General features: G+C 55.8%; 1 protein-coding gene across 4 annotated transcripts; it reads left to right on the top strand.

Moving 5' to 3' along the window:
• Nucleotides 1-899: 899 nt before the first annotated feature.
• On the top strand, nt 900-22246 carry TPM4 (tropomyosin 4). Of its 4 annotated transcripts, none has more exons than XM_014865878.3 (9): nt 900-1232; nt 6278-6403; nt 10585-10718; nt 13100-13217; nt 13764-13834; nt 14743-14818; nt 16601-16663; nt 16749-16818; nt 20846-22246. In XM_014865878.3, exons 1-9 carry the CDS (start codon nt 1119-1121, stop codon nt 20926-20928), a joined length of 855 nt encoding a protein of 284 aa, XP_014721364.1. In that variant the 5' UTR covers nt 900-1118; the 3' UTR covers nt 20929-22246. The 4 variants fall into 4 exon arrangements, with proteins under 4 accessions (XP_014721364.1, XP_070375418.1, XP_044630508.1 ...); XM_070519317.1 differs by lacking the exon at nt 20846-22246 and adding an exon at nt 17837-18136 and having other exon boundaries at nt 959-1232; XM_044774573.2 differs by lacking the exons at nt 900-1232; nt 6278-6403 and adding an exon at nt 6617-6892.
• Nucleotides 22247-23069: the final 823 nt, after the last annotated feature.

Below are 23069 nucleotides of genomic sequence, written 5' to 3' on the forward strand. Positions count from 1 at the left end.
GGGGAAGTGATGGCCCTGCCTGGCAAGCAGCAGGAGGAGCTCTGAGCTCCCATATAGGGAGAGTCGAGGAAGGGTGTGGGCAAGAGTCTTGAGTGAACGCTGAGGAGCCAAGGCTGTCTCTTGTTCCTGCAGGTGCTGGGGAGCCACAGCCAGATTCTGAGCGGAAGGGAGGGCAAGATCTGAGGAGAGCATCAGGGACTGGTCTGGGCCTGCCTTGGCCTCTGAGAGTTTCCAAGAGAAAGACAGCCCAGGTCAGTCCCACCCTGGAAAGCCAGATCCATGGGGGGCAAGGGAGACAATGGACAGAGACAGAGAGAGATAGGGCATAGAGGAGGAGAGAGAGAGAGAGAGAGAGGGAGAGGGGACCCTGAAGAGACAGAGAGAGAGAAAGACAGAGAAACAGAGAGAGTCCAAGACAAAAAGACCAAAAGAGACAGGGAGACAGAGACAGATGGAGAGAGACACAGAGACAAAGAGGGATGGAGAGACATGCAGAGACAAAGAGAGATGGAGAGAGATGCGGAGACAGTCACTGAAAGAGAGACAGAGGGAGAAGATGATGAGACAGAGACCCTCCAGAAAGAGGTGGGAGCAATCCAGGGAGGTCCCTGGGGGGCAGCAGGAGATGGGATGGGGTCCTGACCACAATATCTGGAGGCAGGACACAGAAGGGAGAGGGGAGAACAGGAGTGTCCCCACCCCTTGCACCCCTACTCTGCACCCACCCACAAGCCCTCTCCAGCCCTCCCAACCACAGATGGGGAAAGTGAGGCCAGCCGGCAGGCGGCTGGAGTCCTCCTGGGCCAATGCTCTGCCCGCACACCCACACGGGACCTGTGTCATCAGGTTAAAACGGAAACGGGTCGGGCCTTTTTTTTTTTTTCTTTGAGAAAATCCTAGGCCCAAATAAGGCCAGGGCTGCAGGAGCCGGTGAGCTGGCCTGGCTCTCCTGCCGAGCGAGTGGCGGCTGGCCCGGCCTGGGCTTGGGCCTCCTCCAAGACTCGCCTGGCAGCAGGGCGGTGCGCCCGCCTGCGAGGCTATAAGGGCCCTCCTCCGCCCTTGCTGCTCACTCGCCACCCACCGCAGGCCCTCCACGCCCGTGCCCCCACTGCCCAGCCATGGAGGCCATCAAGAAGAAGATGCAGATGCTGAAGCTGGACAAGGAGAATGCCATCGACCGGGCCGAGCAGGCTGAGTCAGACAGGAAAGCTGCCGAGGAGAAGTGCAAGCAGGTGAGGTGCCGTCTGCTGGGCCACGCCAGGCTGCCCAGCACCCTCTCTGAGTTGGTTTCCTGCCCCAGAAGGCGAGGCTCTGGGGCCAAGGGTAAGGGTCTGGGAACCCTTGGAACTTGGAGGTTGGGGCAGAGACAGGAGTGACACTCCGGCAAGAAAGAGTGAGGGGACCATTGCGTTCCCTGGAGGGCTCCCTGGGCTGGGAGAGGGGCAGCCGGACCCACCCCCGCAGGGCACAAGGGAGCAAAGTGGGAGAGAGAGCGAGAGAAAGGGAGGGGTGCCTGTGTGCCAGCTGTGCATGCAAACGTGAGTGAGTGGTGTGTTGGGGTGAGTATCGGTGGGGCAGCGTTAGACAGGGTGGCTGGGGGGACGCTGTGTGTGTGTGAAAGGTGTGTTTGTGCATGTCGGAGCATTTCTGTGTGTGCATGTGTTGTATGTCGTGTGTGTGTGTTTCGGTTGGAGAGAGTGTGGAGGGGTGAAGGTGACCATGAGAATGAGTGTGTGCAGAGAGAGGCATGCGTGTGTGGTTATCGGAAAGTGGGTGTGAAAGAGTATGGAAGTGTTTGTGAGCCTGTGTGTGTGTTGATGGTGGTGTCAGCCTGGGCTTGTGTGTAGGGGGGAGAGGCTGGCTGTGTGTGCTTGTGCAAAAGTTGGCATGACAGTAATGGAATATGCGTGTGTCAGGATGAGTGTGTGTGTGTCGAGGTGACTGTGTTGGCCTGCGTGTGCTTGTCAGGGTGACTGTTTCTGTTGGGGTGTGTGTGTGTACACATGTGTCGAGGCGAAGGTGGCAGTGCGGGGCTGGGGTGGGTGACCCTGTGCCCGTGTCACAGCACACCCAGGTGTGACTGTGAGCCTGTGGGTCCGCATGGGCGACTGTCCAGGGAGGGTGGCCGAGTGTGCATGCGTGGTGGGGCCCATGTGGCCACGGCAAGGGCAGCTGGGTGAGGGTCTGGGGACCTGGGTGGTTGGAGATTCAGGGGGGACCCTGGCAATCTCAGTGTGTTCCTGCATGTCTGGGGTGCCCCTGCCATGCCCACGAGGAGCCTGGGGGCAGGCAGAGGTGCCCGAAGCAAGCACAGGCCCTGGGCCCAGATCTTTGGGGATGAGATTCCCAGGAGACCCTGGTAACAGGGGGAGATCAGGAGCTAATGGGGGGACCGCGGGCAGAGGCCTGGGCTGGGCAGTCCCAAAGCCATGGCTGGGTCAGAGCGGAAGTCAGCTGTCCAGTCTGGGTGGCCAGGGCAGCGGGCAGGAGAAGAAGAGGGGGTCCGACCCATCCATAGCACCCTGCCCCCACGGGGCTCACTCATGCCCTCGGGGTCAACCGTCAAGCCCTCTAGAGCAACAGGGTCTCAGATAAGCCCCAGGAGCCGCCCAGGACAGTGATGCCAAGTGCCCAGCCCAGATGCCAGGCCGGCTTGGCAGGTAAAAGCACAGGCTATGAGCTCAGACTGGCCCTGCTCGGGGCTCAGGCGCTGGGTGCCCTGAAGCAAACGCATTCACCTCTCTGTACCTGGGCGGCCACCCGTGTGAGATGGGGAAGTAACAGTGGTGTCTCCCTCGCCATCATGGGAGGACAAGAGGTAGCTGGGCAGGCGGAGCCCTTGCCCTGGCGCCTGGCACAGAGTAAGCACTCAAGAAACATGGGATTATTTCCTGCCCCGCCCTATTTCCCCTTTGGGCCTGCCCATCCCCCAGTGTCCCAGAGCTGTCCTAAGCACCTGTGACACATCGCACAGGCCTGCCACACCCCAGGGCTTCCTGCCAGGAACTCTGCTCCTCCCTCCCCGGGTCCCTCCCTGGCAAACACAGACAGCCATCCTGAGCTGGCCCTGAGCTGCTGGCTGCCATCATTCAGCCCTCACCATGAGGGGTGTAGCCAGGGATTCTGAGAAAAGCAAGTCGATGGCTCTAATTCTCATTAAGGTGTGAGTGACTGATAGAGCATAACCTCCCAAGGCAGACACAAGGTCAAAAGGGAAGGCTCCTCAAAGTCCCCAGCCAGCTGTGTGGCCCAGGAGGCAGGGACAGATTCTCTGGCCTCCACTGGATTTTCATTGTGCTCTTTTTTTCTCCACAAAGGCACCCATTGGGGTGGACTTGGGCAGGAAGCCAGCTGGACTGTGTTCCAGCTTCGTAACTCAGGGCAAGTTGCTGCCCTTCTCTGAACCCTCAGTGCTCTGATCTGAGAAATGGAGGCAAACGATGCCTTCTGATGGCTGGGCCTGGAACCCAGGGCCCCAGAGGCCCAAAGCAGGAGCCAGATTCCCACGGGGCCGATGGCCTGCCCCGCCTGGGAGCAGAGGCAGGAGGGGGCGAGGGACTCAACTTACCCCGAGTGCCTTACACTCCCAGAGGCCAGGGAGAGGGGTCTCAGGGCCAGCCCAACCCTCGGGGACCCCCAGCAAAGTGCTGATCCCAGGCCCTGTCCGTCCAGCGTGGGAACGGGACCGGGAGCCGAGCCTGCCTGCTTCCCGCCCGCTCCCCTCCCAGGGCAGTGACATCCGCCACAGCTGGCCTTTGACCCCACATCCTGCCTCAGTCCTGCCCAAAGGCCCCATTTACAGGGACTAAGGTGTGCAGGCTTTGACCCACCCAGTCATTTTACAGGCAGGGAAACTGAGGCTCAGAGAAGAAAGTGATTTGTTGGAGACCTCCCAGAGCCAGGGCAAGCCTCCGTCCCCAGCAAGGTGCCACCAGCTGGCACACCCTGCGCTTGGAGCTCAGACAGAGTGAAAGGAACCCGATTTGTGTCAGTCTTAGTTATTTTTCATACCCAGTTCCAACTACTGAAGGGGTGGAGTGTGTCATTGATTCACTCTGCAAACTTGCCCTGAGATCCACGGCGAGTGTGGAGCCCAGCCCTGTGCTGGACAACGCTGGGGCTCAGAGTGACCTCAGCCCCCCGCCTGACCTGGGCAGCCCCAGGCTGGGGGATGGAGGCTAACATGGAGGGACACTCCCTCCCCCAGGGGTCAGGGCTAGGCCAGAGGAAGGGACAGAGCCTGGGAGGACCCAGGGGGGAGGCGAGGGCTCTGCCCAGGGCAGGAGGCCGCAGGGCGGGGGCACTGGCTGGGTGGAGGGTCAGCAGGAGGAGGGCATGCCAGGCATTGGGTACAGCACAGCCTCGAGGTCAAGAAACCAGCTCTGGAGTCAGTCAGACAAGGGTTCAAAGCCCCATCTGTATAGCCTCGGGCAAGCCCCTTCCTCATTCGGGGACTCAGTTTACCCTTCTATAACAGGGGGCTTCGTGGCATTTGTACTGCGCCTGGCACCTTCTAAATTCTTCATGGCCCCTGCCCACCTCATCCCAGGCCCCAAATGTTGTCATCCCAGCGTTGCTGTAAAAAAACATCAAAACCCCACCCAGCCTTTCCCCGTGCCTGCACACAGTTGGCACCCAGTGGACGCTGCCCCCACAAAGCAGGAAGGAGCTCAGATGGATGCTGGGTCAGGTTGACCCGTCTTTAAAGAAACCGGCTCACCGTCTCCGTCAAGGCAGAAGTTGGAAAGCAACTGCCGGGGTGCTCAGAGACCACCACGTCAGGGCTTCCATTTTGCAGACAAGGAAACTGAGGTCAGAAAAGGGGACGGGGTCATACAGCTGGGATTTGGAGACAGGCTTCCGGGCTCCTTGCCTGGAGGTCAAGGTCAGGCCCCACAGCCCCTGCCTTAGGCCTGAGCTGCTTCCACGCTCCCCGCCCTCAGCTCAGCAGCTGGAGACGAGAAGCCGTGTGGTGCCAGGAGAGGGGCTTTCTGGAACATTTGCACTTCAAGAATTTGTGCATGCACACACACACACTCACACAGCATCTGGCACATTTGCACATCATCTCAGGCATGTAACTCAGATCAGATTCGGAGCCCGATCTAGAAGCTGCAGGCACAGCAGCTTTTATAGCATATTTTCTTCAGGAAAGAAGAGAAGAGAAGGAAGTCGGGGATGCGGGAAACCAGGCCCGCAGGAGGGCCTGTTCAGAGAAGTGGATTCAAATGCTGTGCTGTGTGACCTGGGGAAAGTCACTCCACCTCTCTGGGCTTCCTGCTGTGAGAGGGAAGCAGGAAGATGAAACAGGGCCCAGTGAGGGCTACCTGTCCAGCCTACAAACATGGTCAGGACCAGGGGTCAAAGCATCCGAGACAGGAGTCAGATCAAGCCAGCACAAGCTGGACTGAGCACCCCAGCCCAGAGCTCGGAGTTGGGGAGAGCATGAAGCCTGGGGGTGACAGAGAAGTCTCCCTGGCCGACCCTTGACTGGGGGGTGGAGGGTGATGGAGAGGGAGAGGCGAAGGTGTCTGTGGCTTGTATCTCATAGATCTGAGCGTCTCAAACTGAGGGTGCCGGGAGCGGGGCAAGACTCGAGATGAGCCCGGCTGAAACCGCAGGGAACGCAGGGGACATTTTGATTAAAATGAACACGAGCCAGACCTGCAAGAATTTAAAAGATTTAACCCGAGCCTTCAAGGAAAGTGGTCTTTGAGGGGTAGCTCTCTTCTAGCCAAGCCCCCAAAGCCCAGGAGCAGGGGGAGTCTGAACCCTTCAGTCCTTCCAGGTATTTTGTGAGACAGTCTGCAAACCACTCTCTTGGGCAATGGGGAGCCATGGCAGATTCTAGGTAGGCGGAGGACAAACATATACTACAGGTTGGGAGTAGGGGATGGTCCAGGCCCAGAGAATGAGAGCCCCTTTCTGTTTAACCCCAGACCACGGGGAGGCTGCACCCCTGAAAGTGGGATGCAAAATTGAACGTGTGTTTCCAGGAAACGTGTGGGGACGTTTTCCCAAAAGCTATAATCGATTCCCCAAGAGTACTTGGGGGAGCTCCAAAAAGATAACAACGGTAGCGGGTCCCGGGAAAGGAAAGGATGTGGAAATCGTATTACCAGGGAGCGAACACTGAGCGGTGCACAGTAGTGTTCTCCCTGTTTTACGGCTGAGGAAACTGAGGCTGAGAAAGACAGAGGACTCTCGTGAGTGTGGGGCACGCCCCTGCGCCGCGCGGACGTGGCCCCCGGCTGACGCGCCCCTCATCTGTCCCCAGGTGGAGGAGGAGCTGTCGCACCTCCAGAAGAAGCTGAAGGGGACGGAGGACGAGCTGGAGCAGCGCTCCGAGGCCCTGCAGGACGCGCAGGAGAGGCTGGAGCAGACGGAGAGGAGAGCCGCCGACGTACGTGCGCAGAGCCGGGCGGGCGGGCGCGCGGGCGAGCGCCCGAGGAAGCGGAGCAGCAGGAAGAAGGGGAGGCGGCGCCTCCCGGAGCTTTCTCCAAATAAGTCTGGGACAGAGGCGCTTTCCCGCAGCTGCGGCCAGCGGTGCCGACGGCAGGCCCTCCCCCAGCGGTGCTGACGTCGGCGGCCGGGCGGGTGACCTCAGCGCCCCGCCGGCGGCCGGGCCGGGGGCGGGGAGAGGCGGGGCTGGCCGGGCGCAGGCAAAGGCTCGGGCCGGGCGCGGCCGCTGCAGCTCTCGCCGGAGCCGAGCCGAGCCGCGCGCCCGCCGCCGCCGCGTGCGCCCCCGCGCCTCCGCGCCATGGCCGGCCTCAACTCGCTGGAGGCGGTGAAACGCAAGATCCAGGCCCTGCAGCAGCAGGCGGACGAGGCGGAGGACCGCGCGCAGGGCCTGCAGCGGGAGCTGGATGGCGAGCGCGAGCGGCGCGAGAAAGTGAGCCCGCTCCCGGCCCCGCGCCCCCCGCCCGGCCCGGCCCGGCCCGGCCCGGTGCGCCCCTCCCTGCCCTCCTTCCCGCGCTCCCCGGCCGCCCGCCCGCCGCTGCCCGCGCCAGGAGCCCGCTTTCGCGCCTCGGGCCCCGCCGCTCCCCGATCGCGGCCCCGCACCCCGCGGGCCGGCCCCGGAGACCCCTTCCTCCGCTGCCATCCTCTCTCCTCGGCCGGGGACGGGGGAGGGGGCGCCGCGTCCGGGTCGGGCGGGGCTGGCCGAGCGGGAAGTGGGGGGATGGGGCCGAGGGGGATGCGCAATCCCGCAGCGGGGAGAGGGGTAGGGGCACGGCGCCGCCCTCCGACTCGGGCCTGGCGCCGGAGTCCGGGGCGGTGGGGATCCGCGACTGGACCCGGGAGCGGGAAGTGAGAGTGGAAACGTTGAGTTTCCATTGTCTGGGGCTGGAGTGACTGTCACGGACCGGGGGCGGGGGTGTCGCACTTTCTCGCCTCTTCTGCCGCTTCCCGGCTCCCGCTGAAACTTTCCCAGCTGTTCCCAGGGGCGCGGCGGCGACGTGTCTGCTCCCGGAGGGGGGCGGAAGTTCAGCCCGGAGCCGAGGCCTTTCCCTCCCCAGCTGCCGCCCGCGGGAACCAGGGCCACGGGACCCCGCCTTCCTCCAGAAGCCCCTTGGCGTGTTAGGGCCGGGCCCGCGACCCTGGGATCGTTTGGTGAGCCTCCGCTGCATGTCGCGGGGCCTGAGGCAGATAATGGGGCTGAATGAGGAGGGGCCCTCACCGCCCTCTCTCCATCCCCTGACTGTCCGTCCGGACGGGACAGATGGGGGCAACCCCTGGGGCTGGGGAGAGATCTGTGTTCTCTTCCCATCTCGTCCCACTTGGTCCTTAACCCCCAGGAGCGTATGTCCCCATTTGTACAGTAGCGCTGACAATAATGCCGACCTAGGATAGCAGGGAAGGGCCCAGGAGGAAACCTTCCCTGCATAGCATCAGGCACTTACTAGGCGCGCGATTGGTGTTTTTTCCCCTCCCCTCCCTCTGCCCCCAGAAGAGCTGACAGTCTAAAGGGGTGGGAGGCTGATTAGTGTTCCGCGGCTTTTCTGGGCTCTGTTAGGAGAACATGACGTTGAAGCAGCCAGCCAGTGGGGTTGGCTTCAAAATGGAGGTTGAGCAGGGTCTTATAGAATACGTTTTGAGTTTGCTGGGACAAGAGACCTGGGTGTACAGAGACTCAGACCAGAAAATTGGGGGGAGGGTGGAAGCCCAGGGTTCCTGGAGCAGTGGCACTCTGGTTGGGGACCCCGGAGTGGAAAAGATGTCTGGCCAAATGGAATTGCCATGTGTATTGACCGGTCTGGGGAAGCACCCAGACTGCTCATCGCTTCCCTGCGTCTGAGCTCTAATCCTGCAAGGGCTGCTCTGGCCTGAGGAGGCCTCAGAACCCCAGTGTACGCCTCCACAGTAGCTGGCTGGCCTCCTTCACACGGAACCGGCATATCCCGCACTCTGATCTCAGCCCAGGCCGTCTCATGGGAGGACAACTCCTTCTTAAAAAGGGCCCTCCGCCCGAGCCAAGACCTGGGAGTGGGACAGTCCAGTCGGGAGGAAAGATGTTTTTGGAAAGTGTCGGGCGTCCTTTTAAGAGTTCACTTTTCAAAGCATGCTTCTCTTGGTCAGGAAAGGGAGAAGCCTGAACAAGGGTCCTGGGCAAAGGAATTGAGCCAGAGGGAAAAAAAAACCTTCCTCAGCCTCTGGTAGAGAAAGCCAGGAGCCGGCGTGTGGCCGACTTCTGGGTCTGCCTCCGACAGCTGGTTTCATTTAGATTTTTGTGTGATTAACCGACATCTTCCTGTTCCTTTGCCACATGTATCTAGCAAGCCTCTTTTACCTTATAAGGGAAATCCTTTGTAGAGTGTAGAAGCTTTGATTGCAGGAATGGGTGGAGCCCAAAATGACTAGCAGTGACTAGCAGTTTTTCCTGAAACATACATGTGGATGTATGTGCATGGATGTGTGCCTCTCCGCATTCTTTTGCTTCCAGACAGTTGAAAATGTGCAAAGACTGTGGTTGTCAGGATTCAGAATTCCCCACATAAGCAGCGGCTCGCTTTTTTTAAAGACCACTCAGGAAGCAGGCACCTCTGTATGATCTTCAAAAGTAATTCCTTGACTGCTGATGCAAATGGGGTTTCTTTTGAGGGGCGACGAACATGTTCTGAAATTAGATACTGGCGTTGGTAGTACAATTTTGTTAATGTACTAAAAACCACCGGAGAAAAAAGTCAATTCCTGTCCCGGTGGCTGAAGAAGTTGAGACTCATGTCGTTGTGAAGAACAAAAGACACCCACTTGTTGGAAGCAGGCCGTGGTTTTGAGGGATCCTCCAAATTGGTGTTTCAAAGGAGCTGCCGTCAAAAACGCCTGTGGCAGTTTCCCCTCCACGTGCGGCCAGGCCTGGGCTGGGAAGGCTTCCCGAGCTCTGACCTCATGGTGCTTCTCCGTCTTAGCGGGTCAACTCGGGGACGGGGGAGAGCAGTTTCCCCTTCGTTTGTACGTCTTCCTCACTTCGGGGGGTCTTACCTGTCTTGACAGGAAGAAGCCAGAGTGGCCCCACCCATGCCTCCCCTTCTCCCCTCAGTTGGGCCCCTTTTTCACCAACTCTCGACATCCCTTCCTAAGCGTGCCGGCCTTGAAGCCTCCGTAGGACGGGGGGCGAGGGGCAGGGGGTGTTCAGAAAGGAAAGAACCCTGGGCTGGGGCTCAAGAGGCCGTTTCTCTGGGACACTGAACAAAATTTCCCCTAGCTGGGCCTGTTGGGCTCCCTACCTGTAGAATGGGCGAGACAGGCGAGGAGCAAGTGAGGGGACTGTGGCCGTGAGAGCTGCTCTTTTGTGGGGCTTCCCACGTGCCAGGTGCACGCCACGGCCTTCAGTCACAGTCCTCACAGCCGCGGGAAGAAACCAGGTGCGGGAGAGGCTCGGCGCTGAAGCCTCCTGCCCAAGGCCACGTGGCTACAGACTGGCCAAGTGGGGATTCTGACCCAGCCCTTTGACCTGAGATGCAGTTCTTGCTTTTATGCTCGCCACCACATGACCTTCGTAGGTGAAGGCACCTGGAAAAGCCATTCCTGCTGTTCACACCTCTTCTGTGCCTGTAACCAAGTTTTCTTTCCTTTCTTCTATCTTTTTGTCCCGTCGTGTCTCAGCCAGACCTAGTTAAGGATGGTGCTCCCACTGGGCTGCCCCTCCCTCCACCAGCTGCACGGCCAGCATTTGACTGAGGCTTCCATGTCCTTGCGTTTACCTTGCCATTCAGGCGACTGGGAGCAGAACCTAGTACATGACAGGGTGAGCCGGCTCGCTGGTGGCCTTGCTCTCCAGGAGCCCCACAGAGGCCAGCATTGTGCTCTCACAGCACGCGGTGTACTTGTCTCTTCCATGCTGACCCGAGCGCCCATCCTGTACGGGGACACACACCTTTGTCACTGAGCGGCATATGTTCCCTGATGTTTTTGGGGAAGATCATATGGAAAATTCACCTTCTCCAGACCAGAGGGTGAATCCCTTACCGCCTGGATTCCCGAGTGGGACGCGTGTTAGCTCAGGGAAGGGCGCCGTGTGACAGGGGCTCCCGCTGCTGGCTGGCGTGTTACTTCTTAACCTGGCTGCCCCTCTGACCTCCCCAGGCCGAAGGGGATGTGGCAGCTCTCAATCGACGCATCCAGCTCGTGGAGGAGGAGTTGGACAGGGCTCAAGAGCGACTGGCCACAGCCCTGCAGAAGCTGGAGGAGGCAGAAAAGGCTGCAGATGAGAGCGAGAGGTAAGGACACGTTGAACCTGGTAACGTTAGTGTTTGCTTCTGGAAAACAGGGATCATCCTGCCCAGAGCTGGGGTGAGTCGCTGGGATCACACGGACATGCACGTGTGCACATATGTACAGAGGCATGACAGCGCCTCGTAAAGCATCATGCTGTGTGTAGAGGTGTTCGTCATTGTGGTGGTTACAAAGAACTCCCGACAGGCAGACAAAGGCAAAATGGGCAGATGTAAGACGGCAAGTGTGACTGCCACTGGGGATCCGTTGCAGAGCACTGTTTCCCGTGTTCTCTCTGAAAGCCACTGCGCATGTCATCCATGTTCTCAAGACATCAGCTTCCAGGGTGATGTGAGAAGTGGGCAGATGAAAAGGTGGCATGGGCCCTCTGCACAGATCATTGTTAACAGTGCTGTCAGGCAGGCTTTGGGCTCCTGAATGGTGACAACTCCATGTCAGGAACACACGCAAACCAGCGCCGTTAACGTACTTGCACGCAACAGTGCCCCTGGCCTCTGTGGCGTGAGGTGCCGTGTCCTCCAGGGCGGGCTCGTCCTCTGGCACGCCTTGGCGCAGGCTCTGGAGGACTGAGGGCAGATTGTGCAATTCACAGAAGCAGCCGTCTCTGTGGTTGGTAAATGGGTTCCTTGTGTGGTGATGGTGTGGGCCAGGCCAGTGGCCACTGCGGATCTGCCACACGATACACCAGAATTCTCATTGGACCCATCCGCCAGGGTTTTCTGGTCTAAACTCCTCCAGAGGATTCATTCCTGATTGTACTGTTGTGACCATAAACTGGAGATTCAAAACCAACTGGGGGATCTTGGAGACTGACTTTTCTCATTGCCCATGTGGGAAATTTCTTCCTGGGCCGGGGAACGGCCTGCGCCAAGGGCACAGACCCTGGTGCAGGCTCTGCTTCAGCCACTTAATAGAGGAAGAGAGTGGCAGCTCAGGGCAGCCACTGGCAAGTGTGAAGGGTCTGGTCACAAGTTGCTCATGGCTGTGCCTGGGGCCTGGATTAGCTGCTGCCCATGTTCACTGTCAGACCAGCCTGGCCGGATGTCTCACTCCCAGGACCTCCCCAGGACAAAGCCAGAGAGCCTGGGAAAGCTTCTCACTTGTTTGTACCATGTCATCTGGGGCCTTTGCTGGCACCCTTGTTGGAGACTGCTGCATTTTGGTAGAAGGAATTCTATCCTTGGGAGCTGGAGGATCCAGATTCAAGTCCTTCCACTGTCACGTACTGTGTGGCCCTGGGCAAGTCACTTTGCTCTCTCCAGGCCTGCAGAGGGTTTTCTGGGCTTGCTCACATGCTGATCCTGAGGCCGTGTACAGGTGCGAAGGTCATTGTGGACAGTTAGCCGCACATGGTAGTGACAGGATGAATGGAAGGGTTTATTAGGCAGCAAGAAGTACGTGGTCCTCGGCTCGGGCAGGCACGACATGCCCGGATGCATTACCCTGGGTTGGCCTCTTCTGTGGAAGGGTCTGATCTTACCTAGTCCACTCCAAGCAGTGCAGCCAGAGTGAGCACATCTTGTGCCGGCTGAGTTGTGGGAGACTTCTAGCCGTCCCCAGATCACTGTCCTTTCTAAGCCAGACGTATCCACTTCAGTTCTGGCCCTCCTCACCCCTCGCCTTGTTGGTACCTGCCTCGCACCTGGTCTTCCACTGCAGTCCATCCATCATTCTGGTTTCCACTCCCTCCTGCTTTTGAAACCCTCCTGTGGTTCCCTCTTCCCTCGGCATAAACCCTTAGCACGCCCTTCAGGCACACAGCCTGTGGTCCAGCCACCCGGGCCTCCCTGCTGAGTTCTTTCATTCCCCCGGGCTTTCCTGTGCAGCTCTCCCTGAAGAGGAACTTCCCCTCTTCTTGCGGACTCTCTTCTGGACAGCCTTCCATGGCACATGCACACCCCTCCCCCTGCAGCAGAATTCATCCTTCCCACAGCCAGGCTGGCCCAGACCTCTCCTCACCTCGGGTTAACTGTTGGCATACGGGTACGCCTTATTACTAGCTAGTGAGGCGATAGAAAGGGGAGCACAGACTCTGGAGCCAGACCACCAGGGCCTGAGCCGCAGCTCTGCCACTTACTAGCTCCGTAACCTTGAGCAAGTTACTTAGCCTCTCTACGCCCCGCATCCTTCCTCTGTGAAATGGGGATACTGTCCTCACTACTTCATGAAGCAGCTGTAGGGTTGGATGCACTTAGACAGTGCCCGGTGCTCAGTGAAGATGGAGGGCATGTGAGCAGCCCACAGCTCCCCCTTTGGAGTCTGGCTCTCAGTAGCTACAGAGAAGCGTTTAGACAAGCAGGTGCTTGGAGGTATAAGACGAGGCGGGAATGTTATTTGGCAGTAACGATGAGGTTGCTCCTTGCAGAGGAATGAAGGTGATAGAAAACCGGGCCATGAAAGATGAGGAGAAGATGGAGATTCAGGAGATGCAGCTCAAAGAGGCCAAGCACATTGCTGAGGAGGCCGACCGCAAGTACGAGGAGGTGAGTGGGGCTGGCAGATGGCGGCAGCAGGAAGAGGGGAGGAAACGGATCTTGATAGGGAGACCCTGGGGCCGCCTAAAGGAAGCTCTTGGTTAGGGCAGCTGTCCTTCTGCGCCCACTTCTTCCTTTCCAGAGACAGCCACTTGCCTAGGAAACACTATCTTCCACAGTGTCACAAAGTCCTGGGGAATTCTGTGACAGTTGTCTAACTTGGGGGGAAACCAACTGATCAAATCACTTTTTGTCCAGCAGCGGGGGGTTTTGGCAAAGTTACGCTAAAACTGGGAACCGTGGTCCCCCGCGGTGGGCCTTCAGACCCTGAAAGCACTCCTGCCTGCCTTTGTGATCTCATCTCCTCCTTCCCTGCCTTCCTGCCTCACGCCTGGGGCCTGAGGCTTTTCTCCAGGACTGTCTGAGCTGAAGCAGCAGCAGAAAGCCCACCTTGCGGATGGTCTGGGTGTCGTCTTGCTATCTGCATGGGGGAGGGCATCCTGCGAGACGTGGCTGTTAGGGGTCAGTCTCAGTCAGTCCTCTCTCTCTCTGCAGGTAGCTCGTAAGCTGGTCATCCTGGAGGGAGAGCTGGAGAGGGCAGAGGAGCGTGCCGAGGTGTCTGAGCTGTGAGTGCAGAGCAGGGCCGAGCAGAGCCCCGCTCAGCTCCTGGGCTGCAGTGGGAGGGCCTGGCTGGGTTGGGGTTTGACTCTAGCTGGGGCCTCTGGGCAAGTGGATGGGCGTCTGGGACTCACTGTTCAGTCCTTCCCCTTTGCCTCGTGGCTGACAAAGAGGGTTGGCAACTGTTTTCCTTGCTGCCCACATGTTGACTCTTCCCACAAAGCTGTTGGGAAATAGGAGTGAGGCGGGCGGCAGTAGAGAAGCCTGAAGTCTCATTCTCCCAGAGAGGATGGCTCAGGAGGTGGTGCCTTCTTCACAGAGCACTGGCCTGTACCAGGCCGGCTGCCCCTGTGGTGTTTCATGCCTTGTTCCTGATGTCATTGCTTGTCATGATACATTCCTGGGGGAAAGGTGAGACACTTGCCCAGAATCCTGCAAGCTCCATAACCCCAGAAGCCTCTCCCCTCGGCCTGGGGGGAGGAATGCAGCTCCACGGAGCGCCCCGCCACGCTGAAGGAGGTCTGGTTTTGCAAATCCGTTCCGAGCGCACTTCCTGGAGTGTCCAGTGTAAACTCTGATGGCTGTCCCCCAGCCTCCTGCACTCCATCCCATTCTCACACCTTCCGGAGCCTGCCTCGTCAATCACGGGTTTGACAAGTCCCCGTGGCCTCAGCCTTGGCGGGAGTCCAGGAGTGCTTCACTGACCTTCCACATGCTTCTCCGCCTGCTGCGCCTCTGCCTGGCACGATCGGGTTTTGATAAGTACACAGCGCTAGTCTCAGAGAAAGCCATTAACGTTTTTCCCACATTCCTTCTGGGGGCCCCAGGCGGCGTGGATTCCTCCTCTTGAAAACTTCTTCTAGGAGGATTTGCCATGAGGGAGGATAAGACACAAAAATCCTTTGTCTTTGCACAGAAAATGTGGCGACCTGGAAGAAGAACTCAAGAACGTCACTAACAACCTGAAGTCACTCGAGGCTGCGTCTGAGAAGGTTGGTGGCTGGCCTCAGGCGCTGGGGGACTTGCCGGACTCTCTTCGCTGCTTCCCCCAGGGCCCATGGGAGCGTGCCAGGTGTCAGGGACCTGCCTGTGTTTGCTCACAGCAGCTGGTGCCCGGCAGTGAGGTTTGGTGCCCCCACGGAAAGAGGCGTCCCGTGGCTGGATTTCCCTCTTCCGTGGGATCTCAGCATCATCTCTCATCCCACCTCCAGTGAGGGTGGAGGTGGCCTATGAGATTGGTACCTGGTCAGGCTCCTCTTGGGGAGACCTGAGCATAATCGTATAAATACGGAGCCTCACTCTCAACTGAGTCCCCTGGTTCCTCCAGAAACATCTTCTCGAAGGTTGGGCGGCAGATATCAGGGGTGGAATTGGACTTTTTAGGTTGAAATAGTACTCAAGGCAGTCGCTCCAGGAGAGAACCGCAGGGGAGCAATGTACACACTTGTGCCTGGCCAGCCCCGCTGAATTCCCCGTCCTCATCTCTTCCTCACCCTCCCGCCTCCTGCTACTTTCCCGTGGCATTGAACTTCAGTTTCACAAACATTCCGTGTTCTCCCGTCACCTCTGGTTCTTTGAGCCTGCTGTCCACTCAAGCCGGGAGTGGCCTTCCCTTTTCTCTTTGAGAACCCCCAATTCATCCTTCAGGCCTCTGCTTAAACAGCACTTCTTCTGAGAGGTCTTACCTAGTTCCTCATCTGGGTTAGGTGTTTCTTGGCTTTGTAGCCCCACCTGCTTCTGTTCCTCTCGTGATGGTTGATCATACTTAGCTTAATTAATTAATTGCATGGCTTCCTTGCTAGACTGTAAACTTTAAGGCCAGGGACTGTCTCTGTCTTGGTTAGAGCTGTGTCACTGGTACTAGCGTTGTACGGGCACGTCTTTGACACTGGGGTACTTGATGAAGAAACGCAATCCGTGTGTGCAGGCCACCTGCCGCCCCGGGCCACAGGATAGTGTCAGCAGCGAAAGTACGGCTTCTGCGCTTGTGAGAGCTCCGAGTCTCGTTGAGGGGGAGAGACTGACAAAGTGACAAAGTGTTTTGGGACTTCAACAGAGGGCCTTTGGAAAGGTACAACGAAGGAGTGACGTCTACAAAGGCTGTAAAGCAGGATGATGACCAGGAGCTCAAATCCCAGAGCGCGGTTCCAGTCATGGCTTGGTCACTTCATAGCCCTGCAAGCCTAGACAAATGACTTAACTTCTCTGTGGCTCTTTACTCAACTATAAAATGAGATTAAGGACATCTGGTAACATGTGAGCAGTTAACTGAAGTTAGCTTATACGAATCTGAGTTAAGCCTTGCAGGACGCATAGAATTTCTAAGAGGTAGTAATGGGGAAAGGAACATTCCATGCTGCGGGACTCAGCCATAGTCAAGGGCTGGGGGACTGGAGAGTACACGGAATATGTTGAGGAGGCGGCCAGCACCTTGAGGAGCTGGTGGCAAGTGGGGTAGGAACAGATTAGGCCCAACTACTGTGAAGGGCCTTGAGCCAAGTGCCTTCCATTCACTCATCTGCCCCACGTTCATCATACTTTGACCTCAAGTTATCAGCTCAGGCCTTCAGAGCACCACCGTCCCAGAGGGATGGCCCGCAGACTCTGAGTCCCACACACATTTCTGCCTGCAAAGGTCCACGCCTCTCCTTTGGTTCTTAGGCTGGTTCGTAGCGCTTCAAGCACACGCTTTCCTCCAGGGAACACGGAGCCTGCATTCTCTTGTGCTCTTTTTTCCTCCTTTTTTTAAAGCAGTGTTTTGGTTTCTCCCATAGTATTCTGAAAAGGAGGATAAATACGAAGAAGAAATTAAACTTCTGTCTGACAAACTGAAAGAGGTGAGTGTGACCCGCCCAGCTAGTCCGGGTTTCTCCTGGGGCTGGTCTTGAAGTGATCACTCGTGATTCCTTTCTTCTTCTCCAGGCTGAGACCCGCGCCGAGTTTGCAGAGAGAACAGTGGCAAAACTGGAAAAGACAATCGATGACCTGGAAGGTACGACATGACCATCTAATTATGTTTGCTCTGCTCCCCCCCCAACCCCCACACACGCGACACATCCACAGGCGGTTGGGGGTCGTCTGTGGAGGGGCTGCGTTGGGCCTCATCCGCCTTAGGAGAGTGAAGTGTGGAGTGATGTCACATCTGCAGGTCTGGAGCACTGGAGCAGGACAGCACAAATCAAACTCAGACTCGGGTTGCCATTTTTCAATAAGTAAAATCTCTCTCCTTAATTAGGTCCACATGTAAGTACAGAGACCCAAATATGGCTGACTTAAAAAAAGTCTTTAGAATTTCCTTCAGTTTGCTCATTTCTGAGAGACGCCTTGCATTTTTTAAATGCCTTGCATTTTTACAGAAGCTTTCTCCCAGAGAGCTCCAAGCTTATCACAGTATGAGAAAACGGAAATACAGAGAGTGTAGAGACCCGAATAAAGACGCCAGTCTGCGAGTCTGGTGCCCACGTATCTCAGAATTTCTTGAAGAGTTCCAAGTTAAAAAAATTCTGTCCTGTGTTCATGAAATAACTTGGAAATTCCAGATCTTGGGGTTCAAACAAAATCTCCCAGGCTGCCTGTTCCACCCAGAAAGGGTGCAAAACTCCTTCCTCAGACCATGTGTCCCAGTGTTTGGTTTGCGAAGTGAGGTTTCCGTATAAGGGAAAATGCCCCGTTCCAAAGTATAACCTTTGGACTGAGTGACATCATCGAAAGTCAGAAATAACTTGGGCTGGGGGGATGGAGGAGCGCTCTGCCTTTCTCGTCACCACTCCTTGAAAGGTTCCTTATGACTAATCCTCTGCAGGGCCTCAGGCCCTGAGAAATCACTCCACAGACGCTTTGTTCTCTCATCTGTTTCCCACAGGACACAACTTGCTCCTAGTTCATGCTTTGTTTTCTCACTGTTTTTTCTTCCTCTCCTTGCTCATCTGTGGCACTCCATTCTGACCCTTGCGTTCTGTCCCCTGTGCCTCTTCTTCTGAACTCTCTCCCTGGGGACCTCCGCCCTCTAGACAAGCTGTACACTCAGGAGCTCAAGTACAAGACCACCAGCCAGGAGCTGGACCATGCTCTCAGTGACATGAGCTCTCTAAGAGGCTGCGGGGTGCTGCCCTCTATCCTAGCAGTCCTGAAGTCTGCTTTCTCGCTGTGGTGCCTCCACTCCCATGGGCAGTTGGCTGCCTCCTGGTTTGATCTTTGAAACCGTCTTCTGCTGTGTCTGTGACTGGCTGAAACAAAGACGGGCGGTCCTCATCTTCATGCCCTCTCATTTTCATTTTCTCCACGTGCCACTTTAGAGCCGTGGCTGTGATGCCCTTGACCGTGGCCGCAACAGAAAGTGGGTGGTTCAGATGAAGAGCTCATTTCAAAAGGAAAATTATGCCCACATGATTCTTTTCTGACGATGCGAAAACAGAAGCCAGTTTGGCATGAGCTCTTAAACTCGGTGTTAGCGAACTCTATCTGCATGCCAACAGCGGTTTTTCCTTCAATAGAAATTATTTTGAATGGAAGCTCATCCAACCTCTTAAGGAGCTTAATAGAGGCAGCAGAACTTGCAAAAACTGGTTTGTGTCTAAAAGAGGCTACCCTTGACTGGGCATGATCCACAGATTCAAACAGTGGCGGTGGATTTGGGTCTCCTTATTCCTCCTCTCTGCGCTTGTTTTCTCTGTGTTACTGTGCTCTGAGAATGGTGCCTAGGGCTCCCTCTGTCTTCACTGTTGGTGGCACATCTCTCCAGCTCCCAGTGCTGGGAGGAAGTTCACCCGTGAAGCTCACTTCTGTACCCTGCCATTAGAAAACGACCACACAAGGAATTAAAGGGCATCCCATTAACAGGAAAAGGGAGTGGAAATTGCTGGAATGCCAAAGAGAGGAAGTGAAGTGATTCTTTCCTCAGTTCCAAACGGAGTTGCCTGAGATGCTAACATCTGTCTCCCCTCATACCTGAGTTAACTGTAACCAGGAACCCTGCTTTGGCTTAAAAATGTTGGCCTCTGGGGGTTAAAAGGTCATGCTTACAGTAACTAAAAGCTCATGGATTTTTCCAAAAGAATCCAAATTTCAAACAGTCTATCCATTTCTCCCCTGCGCCCACCCCACCACCTCAAATTGTCCCAGAAACACTGACATTTTGATGTCCGAGCCACATTTTCCAGACTGCCCCCTGAGCCTGAAAAATGGCATGAAAATCTCCAATTAGCATCATCCATGTTTGGTCACTGTAGCTTGTTATTCCTCGTCCTGTTATTTTTTTATTCAGGTAAGAACCCAATTGTTTATATTCATTCCTCCAGAATACATCTCCCCTACTCCCCACACCCTTCCACCCACCACTTCTGTTGCTAACTGCCGTCCTCCCTGAACTTTTGCATAAACTACCCTCCTCACACACCGCCATCCGTATGCCCTTGGAAAGATTACAGACTGTAGGGGTGAGTGTTTTTGGTTTGCTCTCTCTGTATTTGTTCCTGGGAGTTTTCCAGACATCTGTAGCCTCCACCCTTTGAATAACTACAGCCCTGCCCATCCAGTCATTCACCTCACTAAGCACCAGGTGGAACTTCATTCAGAGATCGGGGCTTGGAGACCTGCTGCTTCCTGTTGACAGTCTGTGGGCCTGTCACAGTTCTCGAGGGCAATCATCACTTTAAGGGAAAGTTATCTCAGACCTAATAACAAAGTGGATGCCAGGGAATCTAAGTGAGGTGAGGTCAGGATTTGTAGCCGGGCCATCTGGCTTTGGATTCTAGCCCTACCACTTTAGCTGTGCGACCTTGAACAAGCTACTTAGGTTTTCTGCAAAATAAAGGTGATATGTCAGTCACTGCGAGGATTAAATGAGATAACGGAGAAACTGGCTCGTGTATAGTAGGCACACAGTCGCTGTGTGTGCATCCAGACTGGACAGGCCCAGGTCACTGTTCTCTGTCTGAAGGAACCCTCCCAGGTCATAGTCGCCTGAGTAGTAAGGGCCTCGTCAAATGAAAGGTTCAGTGGTTGGAGTTGAAAGGCTGCCATCCTGGCCGTCATTTTTCGTTCCTTTCTGAAAAGTTCCAAGCTGATCCTATCACATTTTATGAGGCGTTTTTGCTTTCCTCCAGTATTTTAATGAGTCTTGGCCTAGTCCCTTATCGGCCATCGCTCATTGCAAACTGGTTCTCTCTCGTGCTCTGTCATGCAGAGCTCTTAATGGCATCTTACTTTTTCTTTTTTTTAAATCTATCTCATCGGCTCAGTCACTTAATAACATACCCATAGTCGCTTAAATTTCAGCCATGTTGCATTTGCCTGAGTTTGATGACATTGCTACGGACACACAGACACAATACCACAATGACGCCTGGAATTTAAACAGCCATTCCCAGAAACTCCAAAGGAAAGATGAGTTACAGGACTTCGTTTTCCTCCCAAAGGCTCGAGGAAGGACTAATTAACTGGCACTAGGAGGAAAATGTATTAAGTAACCCATACCTAGGACTAATATCTTATGTTTGTAGCACTTCCTAAGTTCTAAAGCATTTCTCATTTGTTCCTTATAATAACTTCTATACCACATTGGTATTGTCATCCCCATTTGACAGATGGGGAAACAGACCTAGAAAAGTTAAATGCTTACTTTGGTGGCACACCTGGGGCTTCAATCCAGGTGTTCTGACTCTAGGACCACCAGATTTATTAGCAAATTAAAATACAGGACAACTAGTTAAATCTGATAGGCAATGAATAATTTTTTGATATATCATGTAATATTTGGAGTATATTTATGCTAAAAACTTCTCATTTATCTGAAATTAAAATTTAACTCAATACCCTGTACTTTATCTTGCGACCCTATCCAGCTCCCAAATTGGGTACTTGATCTCTATTCTGTGGTGTTCTGCTGCACTTAAAATGCAAAGTACCTTCTCTGCTATGACTCTCATTCTGACGGTTTGGAGTTTAGAACGCTTTTCTTTTTTTCCTTTAACAAAGATGCTTATTAATTTATTTTTTCCCCTACTCTTAATCCTCACCAGAAAAACTTGCTCAGGCCAAAGAAGAGAACGTGGGCTTACATCAGACACTGGATCAGACGCTAAACGAACTTAACTGTATATAACCAAAACAGAAGAGTCTTGTTCCAACAGAAACTCGAGAGCTCCGTGTCTCTCTCTTCTCTTGTAAGAAGTTTGTTACTGCATCTTCGCTTTGCTGGAAATGTCAAGCAAATTATGAATACATGACCAAATATTTTGTATCAGAGAAGCTTTGAGCACCAGTTAAATCTGATTCCTTCCTTTTTTTCAAATAGCACCAGCTTTTTCAGCTTTACTCCTATCCTTAAGTGGCATTTATTCCTAAGGTAGGCAGGGTATTTCGTATTGAGCATACTCTCTTAAGACTGAGGGCATTTGGTTCCTGGGAGAGCAGGCAAGCACAGTTTCAAAGTAGACCCCAATATCTAGTCATGGGTCAATTTAAAAGGCTGATGGATGTAACCTTCCCGGCCACCACAAGTCACACTACAGGAGGCCAAGGACCATCACATTAAAATGGGTGGGGATTTTCCATCCAGAGCAAAGAAAAAAAAAAAGGAACTATTGTGGGAAGTCATAAACCCAAGATAGATTAACCTAATCATGCTGGCTCTTTTCCACACTCCACCGTGCAGAACAAACATCCTCTGAGCAGTCAGCATGAGAATGCTCGGGAAAAAGTCATAATAATTACCCAAATATTTTCTGGACAGATCTTTGATGTTATGCTCTTCTACCTGTTTTACTCTAAAGTTGTTCTGAGGAGCAGATGTGTTACTCAAATTACGACCCACGCTTGTCTGCTCTGACATGAGGCCATCCACTCAGCAGGAAGGAATATGTTGGAATTCAGTCCTCTTCAGAGAAGCCCTATCAGAAAGAGTGGGAGCCATCAATAATTGAGCAAGAGTGTTTTTGTACTAACACATACTGGGCAGAAGTAGAGATAAAAAAGTAATTGGCTAACTTCATCTCCTCCGTACTTAAGGGAATGAAAAATTGAAGATTTTTCATCCTACTCTCTAGGACTTTAGTTCCTTCTTTAGGACCAAGTTAACAAAAGACCAAGACGCTCCTGATTAAACTGGACATGGAGGATTCTGTAGACAGGCTGCCCATTTTGGCGCTGTTACATTTCTGCTTCTCAGGGGCATCCCCGCTGCACCATCCCGCACTGCCCAGCGCGGGCGCTCAAGTTTACACCGCGCCGCTCACTCCCCGCTCCTGCTCCTGCGCCCTCTGCCCCTCGCTCCTATTTATTAAGCGTCACACTACCCAGGAGGTACACTAGCAAGTTGGGAGCTGAATAAAACCCACACTTCTCTAGATTCCTGCAGCTGTATCATATGTAACAGTATCACTTTTTCTACATTTTGGTCAAATAAATTTTTACATAAACTGGCCCGTGTGAGTTTTGGAATGTGGGGGTTCCGCCTCGGGAGAGCGCCTCCAGGAACCGAGCAGGTCCCCGCCCCGCTGTCCCCTCCGTGCCAGAGCCGGCCGCGGGCGGGGGCTGCCCGGGGTCCCCGCGTGTCGCCCGGACGAGGGCGGCCGGGTCAGCGAGAGCACCGCAGGCGCGGCGGCACAAGCGACAGCCCAGACGTCCCCAGCAGCGCGGGCTGGAGGGACGACGCTGCAGGCCGCGTGGAGGAAGGGAGGGAGAGAGGGCGGCCTGGAGGAAGAACTCTCGGGGTCCACGTCGGGCGGCGGGGGAGTCGACGAGGCGGGAGCCGTCAGAGCGTCACCCAGCCCGCGCACGCCCGTCGGCACCGCGGCAGCCGACGCCGCTTCCCCCCGACCCCCGGGGGGCGGGCGCCCTGAAACCCTGCCCGCGAGCGCGTTAAACGGGCACGCTGCGGGGCACCCGGCTGGAGCACGACCCGGACGACAGGACGGCACGGAGTGACCGGATGCGCAGTGGACACTGGAGACCGGACCAGGGGCGGCCAGGGCCTCCTCGGGCGGCGGCACGTGGGGCGCAGGGGCGTCGGGGACAGGCTGCGGGCGCGGCGACCGGCCGGGCCTCGCCAGGGGACCCGGCAGCCACAGAGCGATGGGGGCCCCACAGGGAGCGTAGGAGCGGCGGGACCCACGGGCCTCCCGCCCGGGGCCGGCGGAGACTACTCATTCCGGGCGCGGGGGGCAGCCGGCGGCCCGCCCTCCAACTCCGCCCGGCCCAGAGCCCACGCCGCCACGAGCCCGGACCCCCACCTCGGCGCGCGGG

This window comes from Equus asinus, chromosome 10 (assembly GCF_041296235.1).
Source record: "Equus asinus isolate D_3611 breed Donkey chromosome 10, EquAss-T2T_v2, whole genome shotgun sequence".
NCBI classification, from domain to species: Eukaryota; Metazoa; Chordata; class Mammalia; order Perissodactyla; family Equidae; genus Equus; species Equus asinus.

What these genes read in the sequence shown, in the direction of transcription:
- TPM4 (XM_070519317.1), top strand. Translation starts at nt 1,119, where the DNA reads ATGGAGGCCATCAAGAAGAAGATGCAGATGCTGAAGCTGGACAAGGAG. An exon ending in GCTGCAGATGAGAGCGAGAG is followed by an intron (nt 10,719 to 13,099) that starts GTAAGGACACGT and finishes TGCTCCTTGCAG; the next exon opens with AGGAATGAAGGTGATAGAAA. An exon ending in TCGAGGCTGCGTCTGAGAAG is followed by an intron (nt 14,819 to 16,600) that starts GTTGGTGGCTGG and finishes TTTCTCCCATAG; the next exon opens with TATTCTGAAAAGGAGGATAA.